This window comes from Odontesthes bonariensis, chromosome 2 (genome assembly GCF_027942865.1).
Source record: "Odontesthes bonariensis isolate fOdoBon6 chromosome 2, fOdoBon6.hap1, whole genome shotgun sequence".
Taxonomy (NCBI): domain Eukaryota; kingdom Metazoa; phylum Chordata; class Actinopteri; order Atheriniformes; family Atherinopsidae; genus Odontesthes; species Odontesthes bonariensis.
In genome coordinates, this window is record NC_134507.1 from 1,691,561 (window position 1) to 1,714,701 (window position 23,141).

General features: G+C 44.3%; 2 protein-coding genes across 2 annotated transcripts; one reads left to right on the forward strand and one right to left on the reverse strand.

Moving 5' to 3' along the window:
* Window positions 1–1,343: 1,343 nt before the first annotated feature.
* On the reverse strand, window positions 1,344–4,254 carry rps27a (ribosomal protein S27a). Its single transcript, XM_075474068.1, has 6 exons — window positions 4,194–4,254; window positions 4,019–4,083; window positions 3,579–3,633; window positions 2,299–2,384; window positions 1,611–1,742; window positions 1,344–1,535 (listed from the first exon to the last, which is right to left on the reverse strand). Exons 2-6 carry the CDS (start codon window positions 4,064–4,066, stop codon window positions 1,386–1,388), a joined length of 471 nt encoding a protein of 156 aa, XP_075330183.1. The 5' UTR covers window positions 4,067–4,083; window positions 4,194–4,254; the 3' UTR covers window positions 1,344–1,385.
* Window positions 4,255–4,516: 262 nt separating this feature from the next.
* LOC142399051 (clathrin heavy chain linker domain-containing protein 1-like) lies at window positions 4,517–22,308 on the forward strand. Its single transcript, XM_075483422.1, has 11 exons — window positions 4,517–4,774; window positions 5,932–6,119; window positions 6,259–6,347; window positions 7,960–8,158; window positions 8,249–8,397; window positions 8,467–8,554; window positions 13,924–14,030; window positions 15,145–15,316; window positions 15,691–15,893; window positions 18,623–18,792; window positions 22,016–22,308. Exons 1-11 carry the CDS (start codon window positions 4,571–4,573, stop codon window positions 22,208–22,210), a joined length of 1,764 nt encoding a protein of 587 aa, XP_075339537.1. The 5' UTR covers window positions 4,517–4,570; the 3' UTR covers window positions 22,211–22,308.
* Window positions 22,309–23,141: the final 833 nt, after the last annotated feature.

A 23,141-nucleotide genomic window follows, 5' to 3' on the forward strand; every position in this document is an offset into this window, starting at 1 on the left:
TGTTTGTTGGATGGTTTATAAAGTGGTGTGACATTTCTGCTGTGTGCAAGTTGTTTTACGTGGAAGGTTTATTATTGCCCCTTGGCCACCACGTATTAGCCTCGCATGACCGGCTGCGTACAAGGAGCGCAGATACGCATCTCTCTGTGTCCTGTCAGTATTTGACAACCTCTAGCAATGGAAACGCGCTTCAAATGCCCCGGAGTTCCCCTTTAAAGCTGCTCAGAACTGAACTAACTCTGGTTCTGCCTCAGATTCTGGGTTTATGTTCATGTTGGAACATGTTTCAGTGAATCTCTGCAGCTGTTACCATGGAAACATCTGCAGATATTCACTTTAAAGCTGCTCAGAACTGAACTAACTCTGGTTCTGCCTCAGATTCTGGGTTTATGTTCATGTTGGAACATGTTTCAGTGAATCTCTGCAGCTGTTACCATGGAAACATCTGCAGATATTCACTTTAAAGCTGCTCAGAACTGAACTAACTCTGGTTCTGCCTCAGATTCTGGGTTTATGTTCATGTTGGAACATGTTTCAGTGAATCTCTGCAGCTGCTTTTATATAAAATAAATGAGGCTGATCGGGACCTTTAGAAGTCATGTGACTTCAAATTGAACATCATAGTTCAACCTTTAACCTCTACAACTAAGTTGTTTTTTCAATATGAATATATTTTAAATAGGGCTGGGTGAGTTAATTATTTAATCTGGCATTATTTTTTGTGCCTTTAATGGTTAGGAAAGTTCAGGGGGCAGAACACTCAACCCACTACACCACGGACCACCCGTTTTATTATTTAGTGAAAGTAATCTTTGGATCCACCAAACATGGAGAAGAGTACGGAACTTTTACTCGGCCATTTTCATGTTAAAGTTCTTCCAGACGGCGGAGTCGACAGAACCAAAGTCATCTGTAAACACTGCCAAGTTGAATTGTCTTCTCAGCGTAGTAGTTCCAGTCTAAAATATCACTTAAAGGCAAAACACACAACTGATAGCAGCAAGTCATTCAAGGAAACAGACAGTGGAGCGAGGCTTCTACATAAAAACTACAGAAAGATGCTGATGTTAAAAGTGTGTTTGCACAGCAAATGTTATGGCACTTTCATTCATATGGCAGCACATTTAAAATAAAGCTAAATGCTAAAAGCTATACGCTACTTTTGGGTTCTGAGTACAAATGAAATCATGTGATTAATTAGATTAAACATTTGAATCGTTGCCCAGCCCTGATTTTAAAGAAACCTTTAAACATTTATTTTGTTGAGCTGCTCCTGAACGCCTCAGTAACTCCAGGTTCCACCATGATGGCGGCGTGTTAATGACCACACAGACTCGCAGGTGTCAGACTTCCTGGCCTTTATTGTCAGCGCACTCAGACCCCGCCTACTTGTCCTCGGGCTTGTTGAAGCAGTACGTCAGGCAGCACTTCCCGCAGTAGTGGCGGTCGAAGTGGCTCGCCATGAAGACGCCGGCGCCGCACTCGTCAGCGGGACACTCGCGCCTCAGCCGGTGGATCTTACCGTTCTCGTCCACCTGGAGACGAAACACAGAGTTCAGACTGCGGCAGACGGATCCCGGCGGGTTCGAACGCGAGCGGCGCGGCCTTACCTTGTAGTATTTGAGCACAGCGAGCTTGACCTTCTTCCTCTTGTGCTTGTTCTTCTTCGGGGTGGTGTAGGACTTCTTCTTCCTCTTCTTAGCGCCACCTCGCAGCCTCAGCACCAAGTGCAGAGTCGACTCCTGAACACAAAACGTCCCGTTTCAGTAAGCCGGTCTTAACATTGTGTTTACTCCCTTTGTCCTACGGGTCAGAAATGCCCCGCCCTACCAAAGACCCAAAATAAAGCAACTTAATTGAATTTTAAATTCAAAATCTATTTTGTATGATGAAACCACCTGTTATTGATCTATTCAACTCAATACATTTTTTATCATGTATTTTTGGTTAAACAATACAAAAAGATAATCACCAGTTTTCAGGATTACACATTACTTTTTCTAATGATGGGGTCCCTTTAGGAAAAGTTGGAAAAAGATAGTTTAAGGTATTTTTTCTACAGCTAAGCATGGTAGCTTTTGACCCGCAGGACAACAGGAGGGTTAAACGGATAAAGACCCCGAGAACAGAACACCAGCTGGCTTTAACGTCTGATCCAAATATTCTGATATCCCAGTTTGAGCCAAAACTTGTGGAAACTGTGAGGAAATGTCGCCCCTTCCCTTCGGCCTAACTAACCCCCCCACGGCACCCTAACGGTGTGATGTGCAGAGAGCGGCGTGCACGCCCTGGGCTCACCTTCTGGATGTTGTAGTCGGACAGCGTGCGCCCGTCCTCCAGCTGCTTCCCAGCGAAGATCAACCTCTGCTGATCGGGAGGGATTCCTGCACACAACAAGCGGCGCAGGGTCAGAAACTACCGGGCGCACAGACAGCCCATACGTACAGCTGCAGGAGCAGCCGGTCCTTTAAACGCCGCGCTGCTTCTGATCAGACTTTAATCAAAAGGACGTTTCAGTTTAGCCGTAAATCATACAATCAGTTATTAGAAGGTAATCATGTCAAAGTTCTGCAGAAAAGTCTTTAGGTTTAAAACTAACAAACGTCTCATTTTAAAGCAGCTTTTTAACGTAATAATCATCAATAACCAACAAACTGAGGCCTTAAGACGGCCCACAGCTCCCAGAGAAAACTATTCGATTCATTAAAAAGCAGCATCAGGGTGACCAACACATTTAAGGGAGAATTAAGTTTAAACTAAAAAAAATAACTTCGTCTCGCTTTTAAAATTCAACTTTCCCTCAAATAAAAAACAGACTTTTATTTGCTATAAAACTCCAGAAGTCAAACACTTCAGAGGCTGAAACTTGATATTTTTTTTTTTTACAGCATTTTAACTTCTGACAGCAGTGCTATCGGCATGCTTTGGCTGGTTAAATTAAACAGTTAACTCACCCTCTCTGTCCTGCAGGTTAAATTAAACAGTTAACTCACCCTCTCTGTCCTGCAGGTTAAATTAAACAGTTAACTCACCCTCTCTGTCCTGCAGGTTAAATTAAACAGTTAACTCACCCTCTCTGTCCTGCAGGTTAAATTAAACAGTTAACTCACCCTCTCTGTCCTGCAGGTTAAATTAAACAGTTAACTCACCCTCTCTGTCCTGCTGGTTAAATTAAACAGTTAACTCACCCTCTCTGTCCTGCTGGTTAAATTAAACAGTTAACTCACCCTCTCTGTCCTGCTGGTTAAATTAAACAGTTAACTCACCCTCTCTGTCCTGCTGGTTAAATTAAACAGTTAACTCACCCTCTCTGTCCTGCTGGTTAAATTAAACAGTTAACTCACCCTCTCTGTCCTGCTGGTTAAATTAAACAGTTAACTCACCCTCTCTGTCCTGCTGGTTAAATTAAACAGTTAACTCACCCTCTTTGTCCTGCTGGTTAAATTAAACAGTTAACTCACCCTCTCTGTCCTGCTGGTTAAATTAAACAGTTAACTCACCCTCTTTGTCCTGCTGGTTAAATTAAACAGTTAACTCACCCTCTTTGTCCTGCTGGTTAAATTAAACAGTTAACTCACCCTCTTTGTCCTGGATCTTTGCCTTGACATTTTCAATAGTGTCTGACGGCTCGACCTGTTAAAACAGAAGATTACAGGTGAGCCACAGCACGTTCTTCCGGTCACATGGTGGCTAAAACAATCCAAGTTTAAACAGACACACACATTTCATTTAATAAAAACACTAAAACTGCCAGAGACGCTTTAAAAACCTCAAATCGAGGCGGTTCAAGCCGCTGCTGTCCGCCACACGTGTTTACGGTGTCTGACTAGCTTAGCCACTTAGCTTTGGTTTTACAGTCTAACATCCACCAGCAAGAGTGAAAAACTCACACACTACGTTATATTTAAATCTTAAAGTTAAAATTAAACCAGTTAAAGCCGTTAAAGTGGCAGTTATTTATCCAAACTATTGCGTAAAGTAAATCTGAGCGCCGCATCCCTCCATCATAGAAACCCACCTCGAGGGTTATGGTCTTCCCCGTGAGGGTTTTGACGAAAATCTGCATCCTGCCGTTGAGTCCACCTGAACAAAAACACACACACAAGCCTTCACAGTCCACTCGGAATAAAAAATATTCCGAAATGTGCTTATTTTTCACAAAAATCAGCCGAAAACACGGAGCGCCGCCTTACCACCGGTCTACTCCTAATGGCGGATCATGAGAAGAGGGCTTTCGGAGGCCGCGACGGGGTTTTCTGCACACGTTTGCACGGACAAGGCGGCCGTTGTTGCGCCTGATTGAAATATATTCAAAACATAAATATGTGATCATTTTTTCACTTTTTCACCAACGTTTGAGACATTTAAATTGACAAAAATGTTCACAAAAAAATCTACTTATAATTAAAGACAAATAAGAACTACATTTTATAAGGACCTGATTTACCAGGGACAGTCTCTCGGTAACCATAACGACGAAGTGTGTGTAGCGGAAGTCATAGCTTCAGAGTAAGACGTTACTTTACAGTATTAAAGTAGTAAGTAAGGGCAGAACTTCAACAAATTAACGATGTCACAGTCAAAACAATCCAGCAGTTTATCTCCAAATGGAGAAGAAAGAAGACCCGCACCGAAAAATCTGCTGAGTGAGGACGACAGAAGGGCTTTCCGGTCTCTGTACGGCTTTATTGAACAGGAGAAGAAGTACCTGCAGTGTCCAGAAGAGGGCCCCGACGAGCTCCGATACATCGTCTACCGCTCCGCGTTCAACAAGGTGATTAACGGTGATTAACGGAAATATTTTGAACGGGTTTCAGGAAATTATGTCAGTTATGAGACACGAAAAAAGCTGCTGTAAAACTGTGAGATGAGCTCTAATTAACATCTAATCACGTTTTTATGACCAAACGCAGATTTTTTAAAACTCGCTGTAGTCCAAAATAAGTCATTTACCACCAAATCAAAGCAGTTACATGCCCATATTTCCTATTTTCGCTAATAAAATAAACGTTTAGCAATTCATAAACTGCATTTTAAAGAATTGACTTCTTCTGAAGGTTAATCCAGAGCAGATTTGAGTTGCTTTTTATCTGAATCTGTTCCGAGGCGATCTGGATCCTCTTAGTTATGATCCAACAGATGAGCACCGAGTTAACAAAGCCCGAAAAAAAAACTAAATTCAAATAACTTTATTTTTCCCCGAGGGGCAATTAAAGGCCCATAGAGCAGCAAAAAAATAGAATAGAAAAATACTTTATTCATCCCCCAATGGGGGAAATTCAAATTAGTCAAGTAGCTCAAAAAATTATTAATATTTACAATGATTGTATATTAACAACAACAATAATAATAATACCAATTCGAATAAAAATACTACTACTAACTAATAATAATAACAATAATAATAAATGAATAATAAACAACACCTTCTCAGGCTGAATAAGTCCAGATTTAGATCCAGGTCAAACTTTATGAACCTTCACAGGCTGAATAAGTCCAGATTTAGATCCAGGTCAAACTTTATGAACCTTCTCAGGCTGAATAAGTCCAGATTTAGATCCAGGTCAAACTTTATGAACCTTCACAGGCTGAATTAGTCCAGATTTAGATCCAGGTCAAACTTTATGAACCTTCTCAGTCTGAATAAGTCCAGATTTAGATCCAGGTCAGACTTTATGAACCTTCACAGGCTGAATAAGTCCAGATTTAGATCCAGGTCAAACTTTATGAACCTTCTCAGGCTGAATAAGTCCAGATTTAGATCCAGGTCAGACTTTATGAACCTTTTCAGGCTGAATAAGTCCAGATTTAGATCCAGGTCAGACTTTATGAACCTTTTCAGGCTGAATAAGATATATAAACTGAATAAGATAAGATAAACTCAGTGTTTGGTGGGCTCGTCAGCTTACACAGTGAACTTGATTCTGGAAGGTGATTGGACGAGCGACGGCCTATAAGAGACTTCTGATGGCCATCAAGGCGGAGTACGACAACACCATCCGGGAGCTGAAGAGGAGGGAGGATGAGGTCCGGGCGTCTCAGCGAACCGCGGCGGCCTCGGTGTCCCTCAAAGACTCTCTGATGACCTGCCAGAAACGAGCCAAAGTGCTCCGGGACAGGTGTGTGCGTCCCATTACAGCCTGGTCCCAATGAGAAGAGAAGTCTCTCATGTTGTTGTTTTCATCAGATTTCAGAGCCAAAGCTTTAGGAAGCCGCACACAGACCTGCCAACTGCTTTCCCCCTGTGTCTCCGTCCAGAAGCTCGGCCCTTCAGACAGAAACAGCAGAAGTTCAGGAGCAGATCCGGAGACAGAAGTCCTGGAAACAGCAGAGCTCCTGGATCCCAGGTACAACGGATACACCTTCAATCCGTCTGCTCTCTGGAGTTGAACATGAACAAAAACTGTCCCCAGTCCTTTTAAAAGCTGATTTACAGAGATTAAACTCTGCCGGAAATACTTTGAACTGTTTAAACAAATAGAAAACGGCTTCAGTTTCATCTAGGGCTGGGTCAGTTAACTCATATTAGTTATTATCGAGTTAACTCGTCAATTATTTAATGCTAATAAAAATATTTTATCGCGCATTAGCGCAGCTTTTATTATTTATTTTATTATTGTAAAAGTCTGTCGCTCACATGCTTTTATTTTGTAAAAGTCTGTCGCTCACAGGCTTTTATTTTGTAAAAGGCTGTTGCTCACAGGCTTTTATTTTGTAAAAGTCTGTCGCTCACATGCTTTTATTTTGTAAAAGTCTGTCGCTCACAGGCTTTTATTTTGTAAAAGTCTGTCGCTCACATGCTTTTATTTTGTAAAAGTATGTCGCTCACAGGCTTTTATTTTGTAAAAGTCTGTTGCTCACAGGCTTTTATTTTGTAAAAGTCTGTTGCTCACAGGCTTTTATTTTGTAAAAGTCTTTTGCTCAAAGGCTTTTATTTTGTAAAAGTCTGTTGCTCACAGGCTTTTATTTTGTAAAAGTCTGTTGCTCACAGGCTTTTATTTTGTAAAAGTCTGCTGCTGTCTGCTGTGGAACAGGAAAAGAAAGTAATCGGCGGATCCACCAAACATGGAGAAGGGTACGGAACTTTTACTCGGCCATTTTCATTTTAAAGTTCTTCCAGACGGCGGAGTCGACAGAACCAAAGTCATCTGTAAACTCTGCCAAGTTGAATTGTCTTCTCAGCGTAGTAGTTCCAGTCTAAAATATCACTTAAAGGCAAAACACACAACTGATAGCAGCAAGTCATTCAAGGAAACAGACAGTGGAGCGAGGCTTCTACATAAAAACTACAGAAAGATGCTGATGTTAAAAGTGTGTTTGCACAACAAATGTTATGGCGCTTTCATTCATATGGCAGCACATTTAAAATAAAACTAAATGCTAAAGGCTATACGCTACTTTTGGATTCATTTTTGGGATTCTGCGTACAAATGCGATTAATCGTGATTAATCAGGGAAATCATGTGATTAATTAGATTAAACATTTTAATCGTTGCCCAGCCCGAGTTTCATCAAAACTTTGTCATTTTAGAGTTAAAGTCCCAAAGAAATGCAAACTGACATACGATGGGTGTAAACTACAGAAAGTGACCAAAATGAGACATAAGACACAAAACTGCCACCAAAGGAACAAATTACAGAAACACAACCTGAAGCAAACAGGAGACATAATAACCAAAAAGAGCCACAAAATAATTAGGTGCAAAACAACCACAAACTGCCACCAGACACCAAGAAGAGACTCCAAATGGAAACAAAACGTCTTAAAAATCCCAATTAAAGCAGCTGCAAAAAGACACAAAACAACAAGATTGTGTCCACAAAGAGGCTAAATGTGACCATAAACCATCAGGAAGTGACTTCAAAGAGCTGCAAAGTGACCTCAGAAACAGTTGGAAGAACCCCGGTGCTGTCGTGGTGTTTGGACTGATTTATCGGTTAAAACCTCTTCTTCATCAGGTCTGACTGTGGCTGAGGCTGAGGACCCCGGGGCTCTGGACCGGCATCTGGAGGATTTAGAGGCCCAGCGAGCAGCCCTGCTGGACAGAAAGCGCCGCTGTGTTCCTCTGGAGGTCCAAGCAGAGCTGGACGCTGAGCTGGTGGCCGCCAAACGCCACCGAGACCGCCTGAGAGCCCAGAACCACCACCTGAAGCTCCTGTGAGACCTGAACTGAACCATGAGAATCCCTTCAGTTTATTTCTGCGGCCAACAGGAGGAAACTGTGACTTTGTGTTGCTCTGCCTGCAGATACCAGCGTCTGAAGCTGGTGTGGGACCGTCTGAGCGGCTGGGAGGAGGGCGGCCAGCAGGCTCCCCTGGAGGACCTCCTGGGCTCCTCTGTGGAGGGCGTCAGGCAGGCCCCATCCTCAGAGGGTAACACATCCCACTTTAAGGAAGGTTTCAAACGTCCTCACATTGGTTTCTCCTGACACTCGGGTTTCTTTTGCCCAGCAGAGACGGAGGAAGACGCCCGCCGCTCCGACTCTGAGCTGTTTGAGGACGAAGAGCCCACCGCAGTGGATGAGTCCGAGCTGCTGGAGGACCACCTGAGCAGGTAGTGAACCTTCCCTCCTGTCCTCTGCCAATGAGACTCTGAACCTTCCCTCCATCCTCTGCCAATGAGACTCTGAACCTTCCCTCCATCCTCTGCCAATGAGACTCTGAACCTTCCCTCCATCCTCTGGCAATGAGTTTCTGAACCTTCCCTCCATCCTCTGCCAATGAGACTCTGAACCTTCCCTCCATCCTCTGCCAATGAGACTCTGAACCTTCCCTCCATCCTCTGCCAATGAGACTCTGAACCTTCCCTCCATCCTCTACCAATGAGACTCTGAACCTTCCCTCCATCCTCTGCCAATGAGACTCTGAACCTTCCCTCCATCCTCTACCAATGAGACTCTGAACCTTCCCTCCATCCTCTACCAATGAGACTCTGAACCTTCCCTCCATCCTCTGCCAATGAGACTCTGAACCTTCCCTCCATCCTCTGCCAATGAGACTCTGAACCTTCCCTCCATCCTCTGCCAATGAGACTCTGAACCTTCCCTCCATCCTCTGCCAATGAGACTCTGAACCTTCCCTCCATCCTCTACCAATGAGACTCTGAACCTTCCCTCCATCCTCTACCAATGAGACTCTGAACCTTCCCTCCATCCTCTACCAATAAGACTCTGAACCTTCCCTCCATCCTCTACCAATGAGACTCTGAACCTTCCCTCCATCCTCTGCCAATGAGACTCTGAACCTTCCCTCCATCCTCTACCAATGACACTCTGAACCTTCCCTCCATCCTCTACCAATGAGACTCTGAACCTTCCCTCCATCCTCTACCAATGAGACTCTGAACCTTCCCTCCATCCTCTGCCAGTGAGACTCTGAACCTTCCCTCCATCCTCTACCAATGAGACTCTGAACCTTCCCTCCATCCTCTGCCAATGAGACTCTGAACCTTCCCTCCTTCCTCTACCAATGAGTCTCTGAACCTTCCCTCCATCCTCTGCTAATGAGACTCTGAACCTTCCCTCCATCCTCTGCCAATGAGTTTCTGAACCTTCCCTCCATCCTCTGCCAATGAGACTCTGAACCTTCCCTCCATCCTCTGCCAATGAGACTCTGAACCTTCCCTCCATCCTCTACCAATGAGACTCTGAACCTTCCCTCCATCCTCTGCTAATGAGACTCTGAACCTTCCCTCCATCCTCTGCCAATGAGACTCTGAACCTTCCCTCCATCCTCTGCTAATGAGACTCTGAACCTTCCCTCCATCCTCTACCAATGAGTCTCTGAACCTTCCCTCCATCCTCTGCCAATGAGACTCTGAACCTTCCCTCCATCCTCTGCTAATGAGTCTCTGAACCTTCCCTCCATCCTCTACCAATGAGTTTCTGAACCTTCCCTCCATCCTCTGCCAATGAGTCTCTGAACCTTCCCTCCATCCTCTGCTAATGAGACTCTGAACCTTCCCTCCATCCTCTACCAATGAGTCTCTGAACCTTCCCTCCATCCTCTGCCAATGAGACTCTGAACCTTCCCTCCATCCTCTGCTAATGAGTTTCTGAACCTTCCCTCCATCCTCTGCCAATGAGTTTCTGAACCTTCCCTCCATCCTCTACCAATGAGTTTCTGAACCTTCCCTCCATCCTCTACCAATGAGACTCTGAACCTTCCCTCCATCCTCTGCCAGTGAGACTCTGAACCTTCCCTCCATCCTCTACCAATGAGACTCTGAACCTTCCCTCCATCCTCTGCTAATGAGACTCTGAACCTTCCCTCCATCCTCTACCAATGAGTCTCTGAACCTTCCCTCCATCCTCTGCCAATGAGACTCTGAACCTTCCCTCCTTCCTCTACCAATGAGTTTCTGAACCTTCCCTCCATCCTCTACCAATGAGTTTCTGAACCTTCCCTCCATCCTCTACCAATGAGTTTCTGAACCTTCCCTCCATCCTCTACCAATGAGACTCTGAACCTTCCCTCCATCCTCTACCAATGAGACTCTGAACCTTCCCTCCTTCCTCTACCAATGAGTTTCTGAACCTTCCCTCCATCCTCTACCAATGAGACTCTGAACCTTCCCTCCTTCCTCTACCAATGAGTTTCTGAACCTTCCCTCCATCCTCTGCTAATGAGTCTCTGAACCTTCCCTCCATCCTCTGCTAATGAGTCTCTGAACCTTCCCTCCATCCTCTACCAATGAGTTTCTGAACCTTCCCTCCATCCTCTGCCAATGAGTTTCTGAACCTTCCCTCCATCCTCTGCCAATGAGTTTCTGAACCTTCCCTCCATCCTCTACCAATGAGTTTCTGAACCTTCCCTCCATCCTCTGCCAATGAGTTTCTGAACCTTCCCTCCATCCTCTACCAATGAGTTTCTGAACCTTCCCTCCATCCTCTGCCAATGAGACTCTGAACCTTCCCTCCATCCTCTACCAATGAGTTTCTGAACCTTCCCTCCTTCCTCTACCAATGAGTTTCTGAACCTTCCCTCCATCCTCTACCAATGAGTTTCTGAACCTTCCCTCCATCCTCTACCAATGAGTTTCTGAACCTTCCCTCCTTCCTCTACCAATGAGTTTCTGAACCTTCCCTCCATCCTCTGCCAATGAGACTCTGAACCTTCCCTCCATCCTCTACCAATGAGTTTCTGAACCTTCCCTCCATCCTCTACCAATGAGTTTCTGAACCTTCCCTCCATCCTCTGCCAATGAGTTTCTGAACCTTCCCTCCATCCTCTACCAATGAGTTTCTGAACCTTCCCTCCATCCTCTACCAATGAGACTCTGAACCTTCCCTCCATCCTCTACCAATGAGTTTCTGAACCTTCCCTCCTTCCTCTACCAATGAGTTTCTGAACCTTCCCTCCATCCTCTACCAATGAGACTCTGAACCTTCCCTCCATCCTCTGCTAATGAGTCTCTGAACCTTCCCTCCATCCTCTGCTAATGAGTCTCTGAACCTTCCCTCCATCCTCTACCAATGAGACTCTGAACCTTCCCTCCATCCTCTGCTAATGAGTCTCTGAACCTTCCCTCCATCCTCTGCTAATGAGTCTCTGAACCTTCCCTCCATCCTCTACCAATGAGTTTCTGAACCTTCCCTCCTTCCTCTACCAATGAGTTTCTGAACCTTCCCTCCATCCTCTACCAATGAGACTCTGAACCTTCCCTCCATCCTCTACCAATGAGTCTCTGAACCTTCCCTCCATCCTCTGCTAATGAGTCTCTGAACCTTCCCTCCATCCTCTGCCAATGAGACTCTGAACCTTCCCTCCATCCTCTGCTAATGAGTCTCTGAACCTTCCCTCCATCCTCTGCCAATGAGACTCTGAACCTTCCCTCCATCCTCTGCTAATGAGTCTCTGAACCTTCCCTCCATCCTCTGCCAATGAGACTCTGAACCTTCCCTCCATCCTCTACCAATGAGACTCTGAACCTTCCCTCCATCCTCTGCTAATGAGTCTCTGAACCTTCCCTCCATCCTCTGCTAATGAGTCTCTGAACCTTCCCTCCATCCTCTGCCAATGAGTCTCTGAACCTTCCCTCCATCCTCTGCTAATGAGACTCTGAACCTTCCCTCCATCCTCTGCCAATGAGACTCTGAACCTTCCCTCCATCCTCTGCCAATGAGACTCTGAACCTTCCCTCCATCCTCTGCCAATGAGACTCTGAACCTTCCCTCCATCCTCTGCCAATGAGACTCTGAACCTTCCCTCCATCCTCTGCTAATGAGACTCTGAACCTTCCCTCCATCCTCTGCCAATGAGACTCTGAACCTTCCCTCCATCCTCTGCCAATGAGACTCTGAACCTTCCCTCCATCCTCTGCTAATGAGTCTCTGAACCTTCCCTCCATCCTCTGCTAATGAGTCTCTGAACCTTCCCTCCATCCTCTGCCAATGAGACTCTGAACCTTCCCTCCATCCTCTGCCAATGAGACTCTGAACCTTCCCTCCATCCTCTACCAATGAGTCTCTGAACCTTCCCTCCATCCTCTGCTAATGAGTCTCTGAACCTTCCCTCCATCCTCTGCTAATGAGTCTCTGAACCTTCCCTCCATCCTCTGCTAATGAGTCTCTGAACCTTCCCTCCATCCTCTGACAGTGAGACTCTGAACCTTCCCTCCATCCTCTACCAATGAGACTCTGAACCTTCCCTCCATCCTCTGCCAATGACACTCTGAACCTTCCCTCCATCCTCTGCTAATGAGACTCTGAACCTTCCCTCCATCCTCTGCCAATGAGACTCTGAACCTTCCCTCCATCCTCTACCAATGAGACTCTGAACCTTCCCTCCATCCTCTACCAATGAGACTCTGAACCTTCCCTCCATCCTCTGCCAATGAGACTCTGAACCTTCCCTCCATCCTCTACCAATGAGACTCTGAACCTTCCCTCCATCCTCTACCAATGAGACTCTGAACCTTCCCTCCATCCTCTGCCAATGAGTCTCTGAACCTTCCCTCCATCCTCTGCCAATGAGTTTCTGAACCTTCCCTCCATCCTCTACCAATGAGTTTCTGAACCTTCCCTCCATCCTCTACCAATGAGTCTCTGAACCTTCCCTCCATCCTCTGCTAATGAGACTCTGAACCTTCCCTCCATCCTCTGCCAATGAGACTCTGAACCTTCCCTCCATCCTCTGCTAATGAGTCTCTGAACCTTCCCTCCATCCTCTGCCAATGAGACTCTGAACCTTCCCTCCATCCTCTACCAATGAGTCTCTGAACCTTCCCTCCATCCTCTGCTAATGAGTCTCTGAACCTTCCCTCCATCCTCTGCTAATGAGTCTCTGAACCTTCCCTCCATCCTCTACCAATGAGACTCTGAACCTTCCCTCCATCCTCTGCTAATGAGTCTCTGAACCTTCCCTCCATCCTCTGCTAATGAGTCTCTGAACCTTCCCTCCATCCTCTACCAATGAGACTCTGAACCTTCCCTCCATCCTCTGCTAATGAGACTCTGAACCTTCCCTCCATCCTCTGCCAATGAGACTCTGAACCTTCCCTCCATCCTCTACCAATGAGACTCTGAACCTTCCCTCCATCCTCTACCAATGAGACTCTGAACCTTCCCTCCATCCTCTGCCAATGAGTTTCTGAACCTTCCCTCCATCCTCTGCTAATGAGTCTCTGAACCTTCCCTCCATCCTCTGCCAATGAGACTCTGAACCTTCCCTCCATCCTCTACCAATGAGACTCTGAACCTTCCCTCCATCCTCTACCAATGAGACTCTGAACCTTCCCTCCATCCTCTACCAATGAGACTCTGAACCTTCCCTCCATCCTCTACCAATGAGACTCTGAACCTTCCCTCCATCCTCTACCAATGAGACTCTGAACCTTCCCTCCATCCTCTACCAATGACACTCTGAACCTTCCCTCCTTCCTCTGCTAATGAGTCTCTGAACCTTCCCTCCTTCCTCTGCCAGGTTTCTGGAGCTCTTTGCTTCGGCTCGCTTTGAGGAGGCTGCTCTGCACGCTGCCCGATCTCCCCGAGGAGTCCTCAGGAACCTGGACACCATGCAGATGTTTACAGGTGAACACCTGCATTAAAGGGTCTTCGAGCTTTTACTGGTTTCTGAAGCTTTAACTGGTTTCATCTCAGATCTGCTGTTGGTTTCTGAAGCTTTAACTGGTTTCTGAAACTTTAACTGGTTTCTGAAGCTTTAACTGGTTTCTGAAGCTTTAACTGGTTTCTGAAGCTTTAACTGGTTTCATCTCAGATCTGCTGTTGGTTTCTGAAGCTTTAACTGTTTCCATCTCAGATCTTCTGCTGGTTTCTGAAGCTTTAACTGGTTTCTGAAACTTTAACTGGTTTCTGAAGCTTTAACTGGTTTCTGAAGCTTTAACTGGTTTCTGAAGCTTTAACTGGTTTCATCTCAGATCTTCTGCTGGTTTCTGAAGCTTTAACTGGTTTCTGAAGCTTTAACTGTTTCCATCTCAGATCTTCTGCTGGTTTCTGAAGCTTTAACTGTTTCCATCTCAGATCTTCTGCTGGTTTCTGAAGCTTTAACTGGTTTCATCTCAGATCTTCTGCTGGTTTCTGAAGCTTTAACTGTTTCCATCTCAGATCTTCTGCTGGTTTCTGAAGCTTTAACTGGTTTCATCTCAGACCTGCTGCTGGTTTCTGAAGCTTTAACTGGTTTCATCTCAGACCTGCTGCTGGTTTCTGAAGCTTTAACTGGTTTCATCTCAGATCTTCTGCTGGTTTCTGAAGCTTTAACTGGTTTCATCTCAGACCTGCTGCTGGTTTCTGAACCTTTAACTGGTTTCATCTCAGATCTTCTGCTGGTTTCTGAAGCTTTAACTGTTTCCATCTCAGATCTTCTGCTGGTTTCTGAAGCTTTAACTGGTTTCATCTCAGACCTGCTGCTGGTTTCTGGAGCTTTAACTGGTTTCATCTCAGATCTTCTGCTGGTTTCTGAAGCTTTAACTGGTTTCATCTCAGACCTGCTGCTGGTTTCTGAAGCTTTAACTGGTTTCATCTCAGATGTTAGAACCAAAGCAGATCAAAGTTAGAACCAAACCAGGAGAAGCTGCTATCAGGTTTTATGGATCATATATGAGGAGGAAACTCCAGGTTTTATTCTAATTGTGCTGTATGAGGGCCTTCCATCCTACAGACTTCACAGAAACATGTCCCCTCTCAGGTGTGGCGGGCCCTCCAGGGTCGGTCCCCCCTCCCCTGCTCTTCTTCCGGGCCCTGCTGGTCACTGTGGCGGCAGGAGATGAGCTGTCGGCTCCGGTGTCCCTGCACGGCGTCCGCTGGGCCCTGCAACAAAGCAACACTCAGCTCGTCACGCACGCCGTCACCCAGAACAAGTAACACAACAACCACCGTCTGCTCAACACTAAGTTCCCCCTAACTATGAAAAAGTAGAACCAATTTACCTTTAGTCCAACGATCTTAACTGCTTAAAGTAGTTAAAGTAACTAAATTATCTGCAGTTTTCATCAAGATTTGATCAACACGGTAAAGCTTTTCCAACTGGTCCAATCAGAGCAAAGCTCTGATTTCTGAAGGATGGAGAGAAATTCGATCCATAAAACAGCAAAAATTATAAATTAAGACCATCAGTCAGGCTTAGAATTATTCTTACGAGTAAGACGACGTGAAGCAGAAATGCTTTAATGCTCAAAAGAAGATTTTAAGGATGTGTGGTTTTGTCCGGCTGCGTCCTGATGTTTCCCCTCAGACTGACCTTCACTGAGGAACTGGGCGACGCTCTGACTGAGCATGCTCAGAACAACCCCACCGTGGCCGACGTGTGTCTGGCGTTGGCCGCCGTCGTCTACCAGGCCTGCGGGATAGACAGGAAGACTGCACTGAGCATGTGCAGGAGAGGCCTGATCCACAGCGCCGCCGAGTTCATGAAGCAGTGCGAGGACGTCACGGCGGGTGAGTGTGTGCGATGGGTGGAAGTCTGTCCTTGTGAGGACACCTTTGGGCTGTAAACTGTTGGCTCAGCACTAAATCAGGAGTACATGGTTCAGCTTTTAAGTCATCGGTTTCAGAAACTTACATCTTCCTCTGGAGGTGTTGATTAATGTGATGATTAAAACACTTCCAGAAGCTAATGATGCACTCACGTCATCACACAGGGAACATAACCCCAAAGTAAACCTGCAGAATCAGCGATGGCTGAGCCCTAAAAAGGCTCAGATGACTCTGGGGCATTTTGAGGCTTTAAAGGTGACAAAAGTGGCGCTTTTTAACAGTTTGACACAGATTTCTGTACGCAGATCAGAGCGGCTCGTTAAATGAGACACTTTTAAGCGGAACTAAAAAGGTACCAGGGTCGTGTTTCTGGGGAGTTTTAACTTCAGACACCCTGATATATGCTCCCAAATTTAAGTAAAAGGCTCCTCAGACTGAGGCTGTGTTAGAAACCGCATACTTCTCCTACTACTCCTACTAACTTTCTGAGTTAGTATGCGAGTTTTAGTAAGCAAGAAGTTCCCGGATGCATACTAGATTCTCCTAAATGTTGAGTATGCATCATGAGGTTACTACTCACACTCAAACTACCCTAGATGCAACGTAACGTGACGTCGCCGATCGTCATTTCCTGTCAAAACGGCAGTTTCAAGCTAGCTACAACGAGGGTAGGTTCACTTCCTGTTTTCAAAACAAAAGCACCAATTGTATGCTAATGGCTTTCCCTATGATAAAAGGCAACGGGTATTTTATTTTGTGAAAATAACAGGAAGTGCGTTGCTCACTGCGGCTAGCTTTAGTAGCGCCGAATTCGTGGGAACAAAATTGTAAACAGCCGGTATTTTGTCAGGTTTTCAACACGTTGGGGATCTAAACGACTACTTTCTCACCTGAAAATGTTTCAAATGTTGCTAAAGTTTACAGAGTTTAGAGCTTAAGGGAAATCAGCTTCAGGCCGGCTGATTTCGGCTCGGGCAGGAGCCAAATGCATTGTGGGTAAACGCTCTGCATACTGTCTGATCGATCAGTATGTAGTATGCAGTATGTGAGTATGCAGTATGCAGTATGCAGTATGTAGTATGAAGTATGCAGTATGCAGTATGCAGTATGAAGTATGCAGTATGCAGTATGCAGTATGTAGTATGTAGTATGTAGTATGCAGTATGTAGTATGCAGTATGCCGTATGTAGTATGTAGTATGCAGTATGTAGTATGCAGTATGCAGTATGCAGTATGTAGTATGCAGTATGCAGTATCCAGTATGTAGTATGTAGTATGTAGTATGTAGTATGCCGTATGTAGTATGTAGTATGCAGTATGTAGTATGCAGTATGCAGTATGCAGTATGTAGTATGCAGTATGCAGTATGTAGTATGTAGTATGCAGTATGCAGTATGTAGTATGTAGTATGCAGTATGTAGTATGCAGTATGTAGTATGTAGTATGCAGTATGCAGTATGTAGTATGTAGTATGCAGTATGCAGTATGTAGTATGTAGTATGTAGTATGCAGTATGCAGTATGTAGTATGTAGTATGCAGTATGTAGTCTGCAGTATGTAGTATGCAGTATGCAGTATGCAGTATGCAGTATGAAGTATGCAGTATGCAGTATGCAGTATGCAGTATGCAGTATGCAGTATGCAGTATGTAGTATGTAGTATGCAGTATGCAGTATGTAGTATGTAGTATGCAGTATGTAGTCTGCAGTATGTAGTATGCAGTATGCAGTATGCAGTATGTAGTATGCAGTATGCAGTATGTAGTATGTAGTATGCAGTATGCAGTATGCAGTATGTAGTATGCAGTATGCAGTATGTAGTATGTAGTATGCAGTATGCAGTATGTAGTATGTAGTATGTAGTATGCAGTATGTAGTCTGCAGTATGTAGTATGTAGTATGTAGTATGCAGTATGCAGTATGTAGTATGCAGTATGCAGTATGTAGTATGTAGTATGCAGTATGTAGTATGTAGTATGCAGTATGCAGTATGTAGTATGTAGTATGCAGTATGTAGTCTGCAGTATGTAGTATGCAGTATGCAGTATGCAGTATGTAGTATGCAGTATGCAGTATGTAGTATGTAGTATGCAGTATGTAGTATGTAGTATGCAGTATGTAGTATGCAGTAAGCAGTACAGTATGTAGTATGTAGTATGTAGTATGCAGTATGCAGTATGTAGTATGTAGTATGCAGTATGCAGTATGCAGTATGCAGTATGTAGTATGTAGTATGCAGTATGTAGTATGCAGTATGCAGTATGTAGTATGCAGTATGCAGTATGCAGTATTTAGTATGTAGTATGCAGTATGTAGTATGTAGTATGTAGTATGCAGTAAGCAGTACAGTATGTAGTATGTAGTATGTAGTATGCAGTATGCAGTATGTAGTATGTAGTATGTAGTATGCAGTATGTAGTATGTAGTATGCAGTATGTAGTATGTAGTATGCAGTATACAGTATGCAGTATGCAGTATGTAGTATGCAGTATGTAGTATGTAGTATGCAGTATGTAGTATGCAGTATGCAGAATGCAGTATGCAGTATATAGTGTGCGGTTTCGAACACAGCCTCAGTGACCCCAAAGATTCTGATCAGGACCGTCAGAAAGCTGGATCCAGGAGGAAGAAGAAGAAGAAAGCTCCAGAAAAAGGTTGGGGATAATCTGAACTTCTGCTTCCTTCTCTCAGATGACTGCATGTGGGTCCTGCGCTGCTCCCCGAGCCCCCAGCTCCTCCAGCTGTTAACGGATCCTCCGGCCATCTTGTCAGTGGGCGTGGCCTGTGCCGCTCTGCTGGCGGACCCTCAGCGGCAGCACTTGGCGCTGCAGCTCCTCGACAGCTTCGCCAGCCGAGGTACAGCCCACCCTGCTGCGTATCAGCGTTAGATAAATAGATGCATTAAAGCAATACTATGTAACATTTCTACCTTAAAGCTGCAGTCTGCAGGATTTGTTGTTGTCATACGTAAAGTCCTACTTTTTGGCATTTTAAGAGTTTACATGATCTATCAGAACGCTTGAAGTTGAAAACGGTGACCTCCGTAGTCGCAAAATGCAAGAAATGCTTATTTTTTAACCGAAAAATAAAAAGTTATTCAACTTCCTGTCCCGCCCCATCAAAACACATGAGAACTCGTGCACGTAGACGTGCACGCCAGATGCGCTTACACGACTCCTCATTCATCAACTCATCTGTCATTTGCGATCATGGAAGACACAGTAAGTAGACTAGCCCGTAATGAAGTTCAATAGTCCAGATAAATAAGCGTGGGGACGAGCCTACTTTGTATCGCGCGTGCACAATCGGTGATTGACAGGCAACAGAGCCCAGCTCGTAAACCTGATTGGTTACCTTTTACCGGTCCGGTCTGCAATTTTGTAAACAAACCTGCTGGCTTTGGAGGGACCTAGCGGGACATATAGGGGACCTAGAGAACTCATTTTTTTTGTATTGGGGTATTTAATGTACTACTTTCAGAATCCCCGGACAGTTCCAGACATTATGCTTGAAAAAGAGTTGCAGACTGCAGCTTTAAAATAACAGCTCGAAAAACATTGTGCGGCTAGAATGAGTTTTAATATTACGATTGGCCTGTCTCCTATGCCCTTCGGGGGTCGAGTTGGAAAAACTGCGCTATGTAACTTTGCTGGACCGGCCCGGGAGCTGAGCGGAAGTACTTCGACTTGCTTTCTGGCACACCTACCACAAAAACAAATAGACCCCTCTCAGCTCCCAGGTACATTTGATTACTCTTACCTTTTCGGTCGACATAGCTTGCACCTTCTGACTCCTCTCCGGTTCGTCAACAAACGTGAAACGTGAAAGTGAAAGGGTGTTGTATTTACGACAGTGTAACTGTACATTACCTCCAAGCCTGTAGGGGGAGCTCCATAATGGGCTTTTTGAGAAGTTACATTGTATTGCTTTAAAGTCTCAGTGGGGGATAAATCCTGAGGGAAATGTAGACACTCAGATAAATCGATATGGTTTTTAATAAATAAACATTTCCACTTCCTAAAAATGTTTCCATATAAAACGGTTTCAGTTTCCGTCGTGAATTTTTGTTCAGAATTTATTTCTTTGTCAGATTCTTTCCTTAAAATGCAGATTTATTTCTGTCTTCATGTTTTTATATTTTAATTCGATGCCGATTAGAATGGCGTAGACGGAAAACATCCAACATTCAGGGATAAAAACGAGCTTCTTTCAGGTTTTCAGGGCAGTTTGAGGTCATCTTCCTGCTTTCCAGAGCTAACCGGGGAATAAATGTGGTATTAGAACATCAAAATAAAGAATTATAAATCAAAATCACCTCAAATTAATACAAATAAATTCTAATTCGTTTGGTAAAATTTACCTTTAAAAAAATGTCATGTATTCACATTATTTATTATTCATTTAATATTTCCTAAAATGGCATTTCGAACACTACTTTGACAGATCAGGTTTCTTTGGTTGCACTTTACAGTAAAGGAAATAAAGAGGTGAAACGGGTGTGTCTATAACACGGATATTTCCCATGTAATAACCATGAATCATGGTAATATCACATTAAACATCAGCAGGTGGGCTGACTCAGACCTAAATACAGTGGAATCATCATCCTATATTACCTCATTATTATCAGGTTATTCACACATTCGTGTCCCCGTAAAACCATTTTATTTTTAGCCGTTACCACATTATTCCTACAATGTTGCCATATTTTTACCTGATAGTTTTGCCTTGTTGTCATCTGTGAATGTGTTTCCCTTCAGGCTCCTTATTACCCTGCAGCTTCATTTTGGTATTACGGTGATGGGCCCGTTATTACCTCTTTATTACATCCTGTTAGCCGCTGTAATGTAAGCTGCTGCCTTTATTTCTTCTCTCTCCACCTCCAGTGTTATCACCGGATTTAAAGAAGTTTGTTTTCATTATCCTGTGACTTTGGTTCTTTCTGTTGATGAATTGGTCTCCGTGAGTGTGAGCTGTTGTTCAAACTGAACGGTAAGGCCAACGATGAAAGATCCGGCAGCACTGAGCCACAGATCGATCGCTGACTGTGTGGTTACGGCTGCAGAAAGTAGATCCGGTCCCTGGGTCAGAGCCTGCCACTAAGATCAAGCATCCATCAGTCAGTGTGCCAACAGGTGAGAGAAGACTCTGCTCTGGAGGAGTAAATTCCCTTCATCCATCCAACTCCATGCTGCACTTAAAGGGACAGTTCTCCTCTTTAAAGGGACAGTTCTCCTCTTTAAAGGGACAGTTCGCCTCTTCTGACATGAAGCTGTGTAACATCCCATATCAGCAACATCATTTCTGAACATCTTCTTACCCCCTGCTGCGTCCTGTGAGCAGAGTTCCAGCCTCGTTTTGGTGTTGATGAAGGTAGTCCGGCTAGTTGGCTGGGGTTTAAAAAATAAAGCGTTTTGCTTCTCAGAACAGTATGCGTTCAACAGAGTAATACATTTGCATCACAAAATGGTTCTCCAGAAAAAAGTCAGACCTCACAATCTCTTGGCCCTATTTTCTCTCCCTTCGTATCACTGTCGCTGCCGCCTTTTTTTTTTTTTTTTTTGCTAGTTTTAAAATGTAGCACTCTGAGGTCATTAAATTGATGTAAAGTGCTTTATAAATAAAATATATGCTTATTATTATTATTATAAATGATGTTGCTGATATGGGATGTCAAACAGCTTCATGTCAGAAGAGGCGAACTGTCCCTTTAACGCACAGTTGGAGGTACCTTCCAGAGTCTCTCTTAACTTGGTTGCTAAGGTCTTTGTGCCACTGATGAAATATTTCTAAGCATTTCTTAAAGTACAAGTCCAAGGTCCAAACCTTGGACACTTTTTAGTAAAATGCTTTTAAGGATTTTATATGAAGGAATCCTGAACTGGACGGTGTCTCCTGCCTGTCTCCAGTGGCAGCTGGGAGAGGCTTCAGCCTCGCTGCCACCCTGAATCGGATTAAACGGGTGTAGAAAATGGATTGATGGAACCCTGACCCTGAAAATAAATCTTAACTTAAGGTCCCCAGAAGCTAAGCTGCTGAGTCCAGGTGGCGTCTGACCCGGCTGTGTCTCTGCTCCTCTCAGAGGGGCTGGAGGACGTGATCCTGGAGGACGGCGGCTCCTCGGTGGACGTTTGGACGGACGTGGCGTCGCTCTGCTCCGGGCTGAAGCGGGAGGACCTGAGCCGGACTGTGAGGTCCGTCCTGCTGAACCAAAGCGGGACTGGAGTCCGCTCACCAGACCTGGATGGAGGGCGGCTCATGGAGCATGTCTTTCTGTGAAAACTGGACCAAACAACTGTTCCTCTGACCCTGCAGCTGTGTTCATTCTTCTTCTGACACACACCACATCAGCCACCTCTCCCTCACTCTGTGATAACATCTGAAGACTTTCAACTGTAAGCTGAGCCAACAGAAGTCCAGTTTCAGCCCAGTACAAAAATAAAGAAATGCTTCTATTCTGCTTTTCTTTTAGGTGTAGATCTGAATAAATGTGTAACCTTTGGTGTGTGTTCAGGTTTTCCACCATTCTTCAACCAGAACATCCATGAAAACTGGATTTGATTTGATTTGGACTCTATTTTCACTTCTGAATTTCCCTCAAATTTGCAGTTGAGGGGTCATAAAAACCATAAAACTCTGCAGTTTTAGCTTCTCTTCTTTGGCTCCCTGTTAGATTCAGAACAGAATCTAAGATTCTTCGCCTGACATATGAAGCTCTGAATGATCGAGCTGTTAATGGCTGACCTGAGCTTGGTTCCCTGTTGTTGGTCTCGTTGCTTTCATGCAGCGCTCTATAATGCCTCAGCATACATGAGCTGTTATCGTTGAATCCAGTTTCTTTGGAACACAACAAACACGTGGAAGATGGATATTAGTACACTGAAAAAAACAACTCATAAGATTTACTTATAAAACCCTTTGTAAGTATTTGCACTCAAATGATTTAAGTAATATTTAATGCTGCAATATCAAGTCAATTTTACTCACCATAAAACATAACAGTTTTGAAGATATTAAGTAACATTTAATTACATCTAAGTTTTAAGTTATATTTATTTAAACAAATTAAGTAAAGTATACTTGTTTTTCATAGGCAGGAACATCATTTAAGTAAATGTTATATATCTGTAGTATTTGCTGTTATGAAGTAACTTAGTAGATTTTAACAATACACTTTCAGAGTAAAGTTTATGTAGTATTTCTAGGTTTA

What these genes read in the sequence shown, in the direction of transcription:
- rps27a (XM_075474068.1), bottom strand. Translation starts at nt 4,066, where the DNA reads ATGCAGATTTTCGTCAAAACCCTCACGGGGAAGACCATAACCCTCGAG. An exon ending in GGAAGACCATAACCCTCGAG is followed by an intron (nt 3,634 to 4,018) that starts GTGGGTTTCTAT and finishes CTGTTTTAACAG; the next exon opens with GTCGAGCCGTCAGACACTAT. An exon ending in CTGTGCTCAAATACTACAAG is followed by an intron (nt 1,536 to 1,610) that starts GTAAGGCCGCGC and finishes TTTCGTCTCCAG; the next exon opens with GTGGACGAGAACGGTAAGAT.
- LOC142399051 (XM_075483422.1), top strand. Translation starts at nt 4,571, where the DNA reads ATGTCACAGTCAAAACAATCCAGCAGTTTATCTCCAAATGGAGAAGAA. An exon ending in ACCGCTCCGCGTTCAACAAG is followed by an intron (nt 4,775 to 5,931) that starts GTGATTAACGGT and finishes TGATTCTGGAAG; the next exon opens with GTGATTGGACGAGCGACGGC. An exon ending in GCCAAAGTGCTCCGGGACAG is followed by an intron (nt 6,120 to 6,258) that starts GTGTGTGCGTCC and finishes GTCTCCGTCCAG; the next exon opens with AAGCTCGGCCCTTCAGACAG.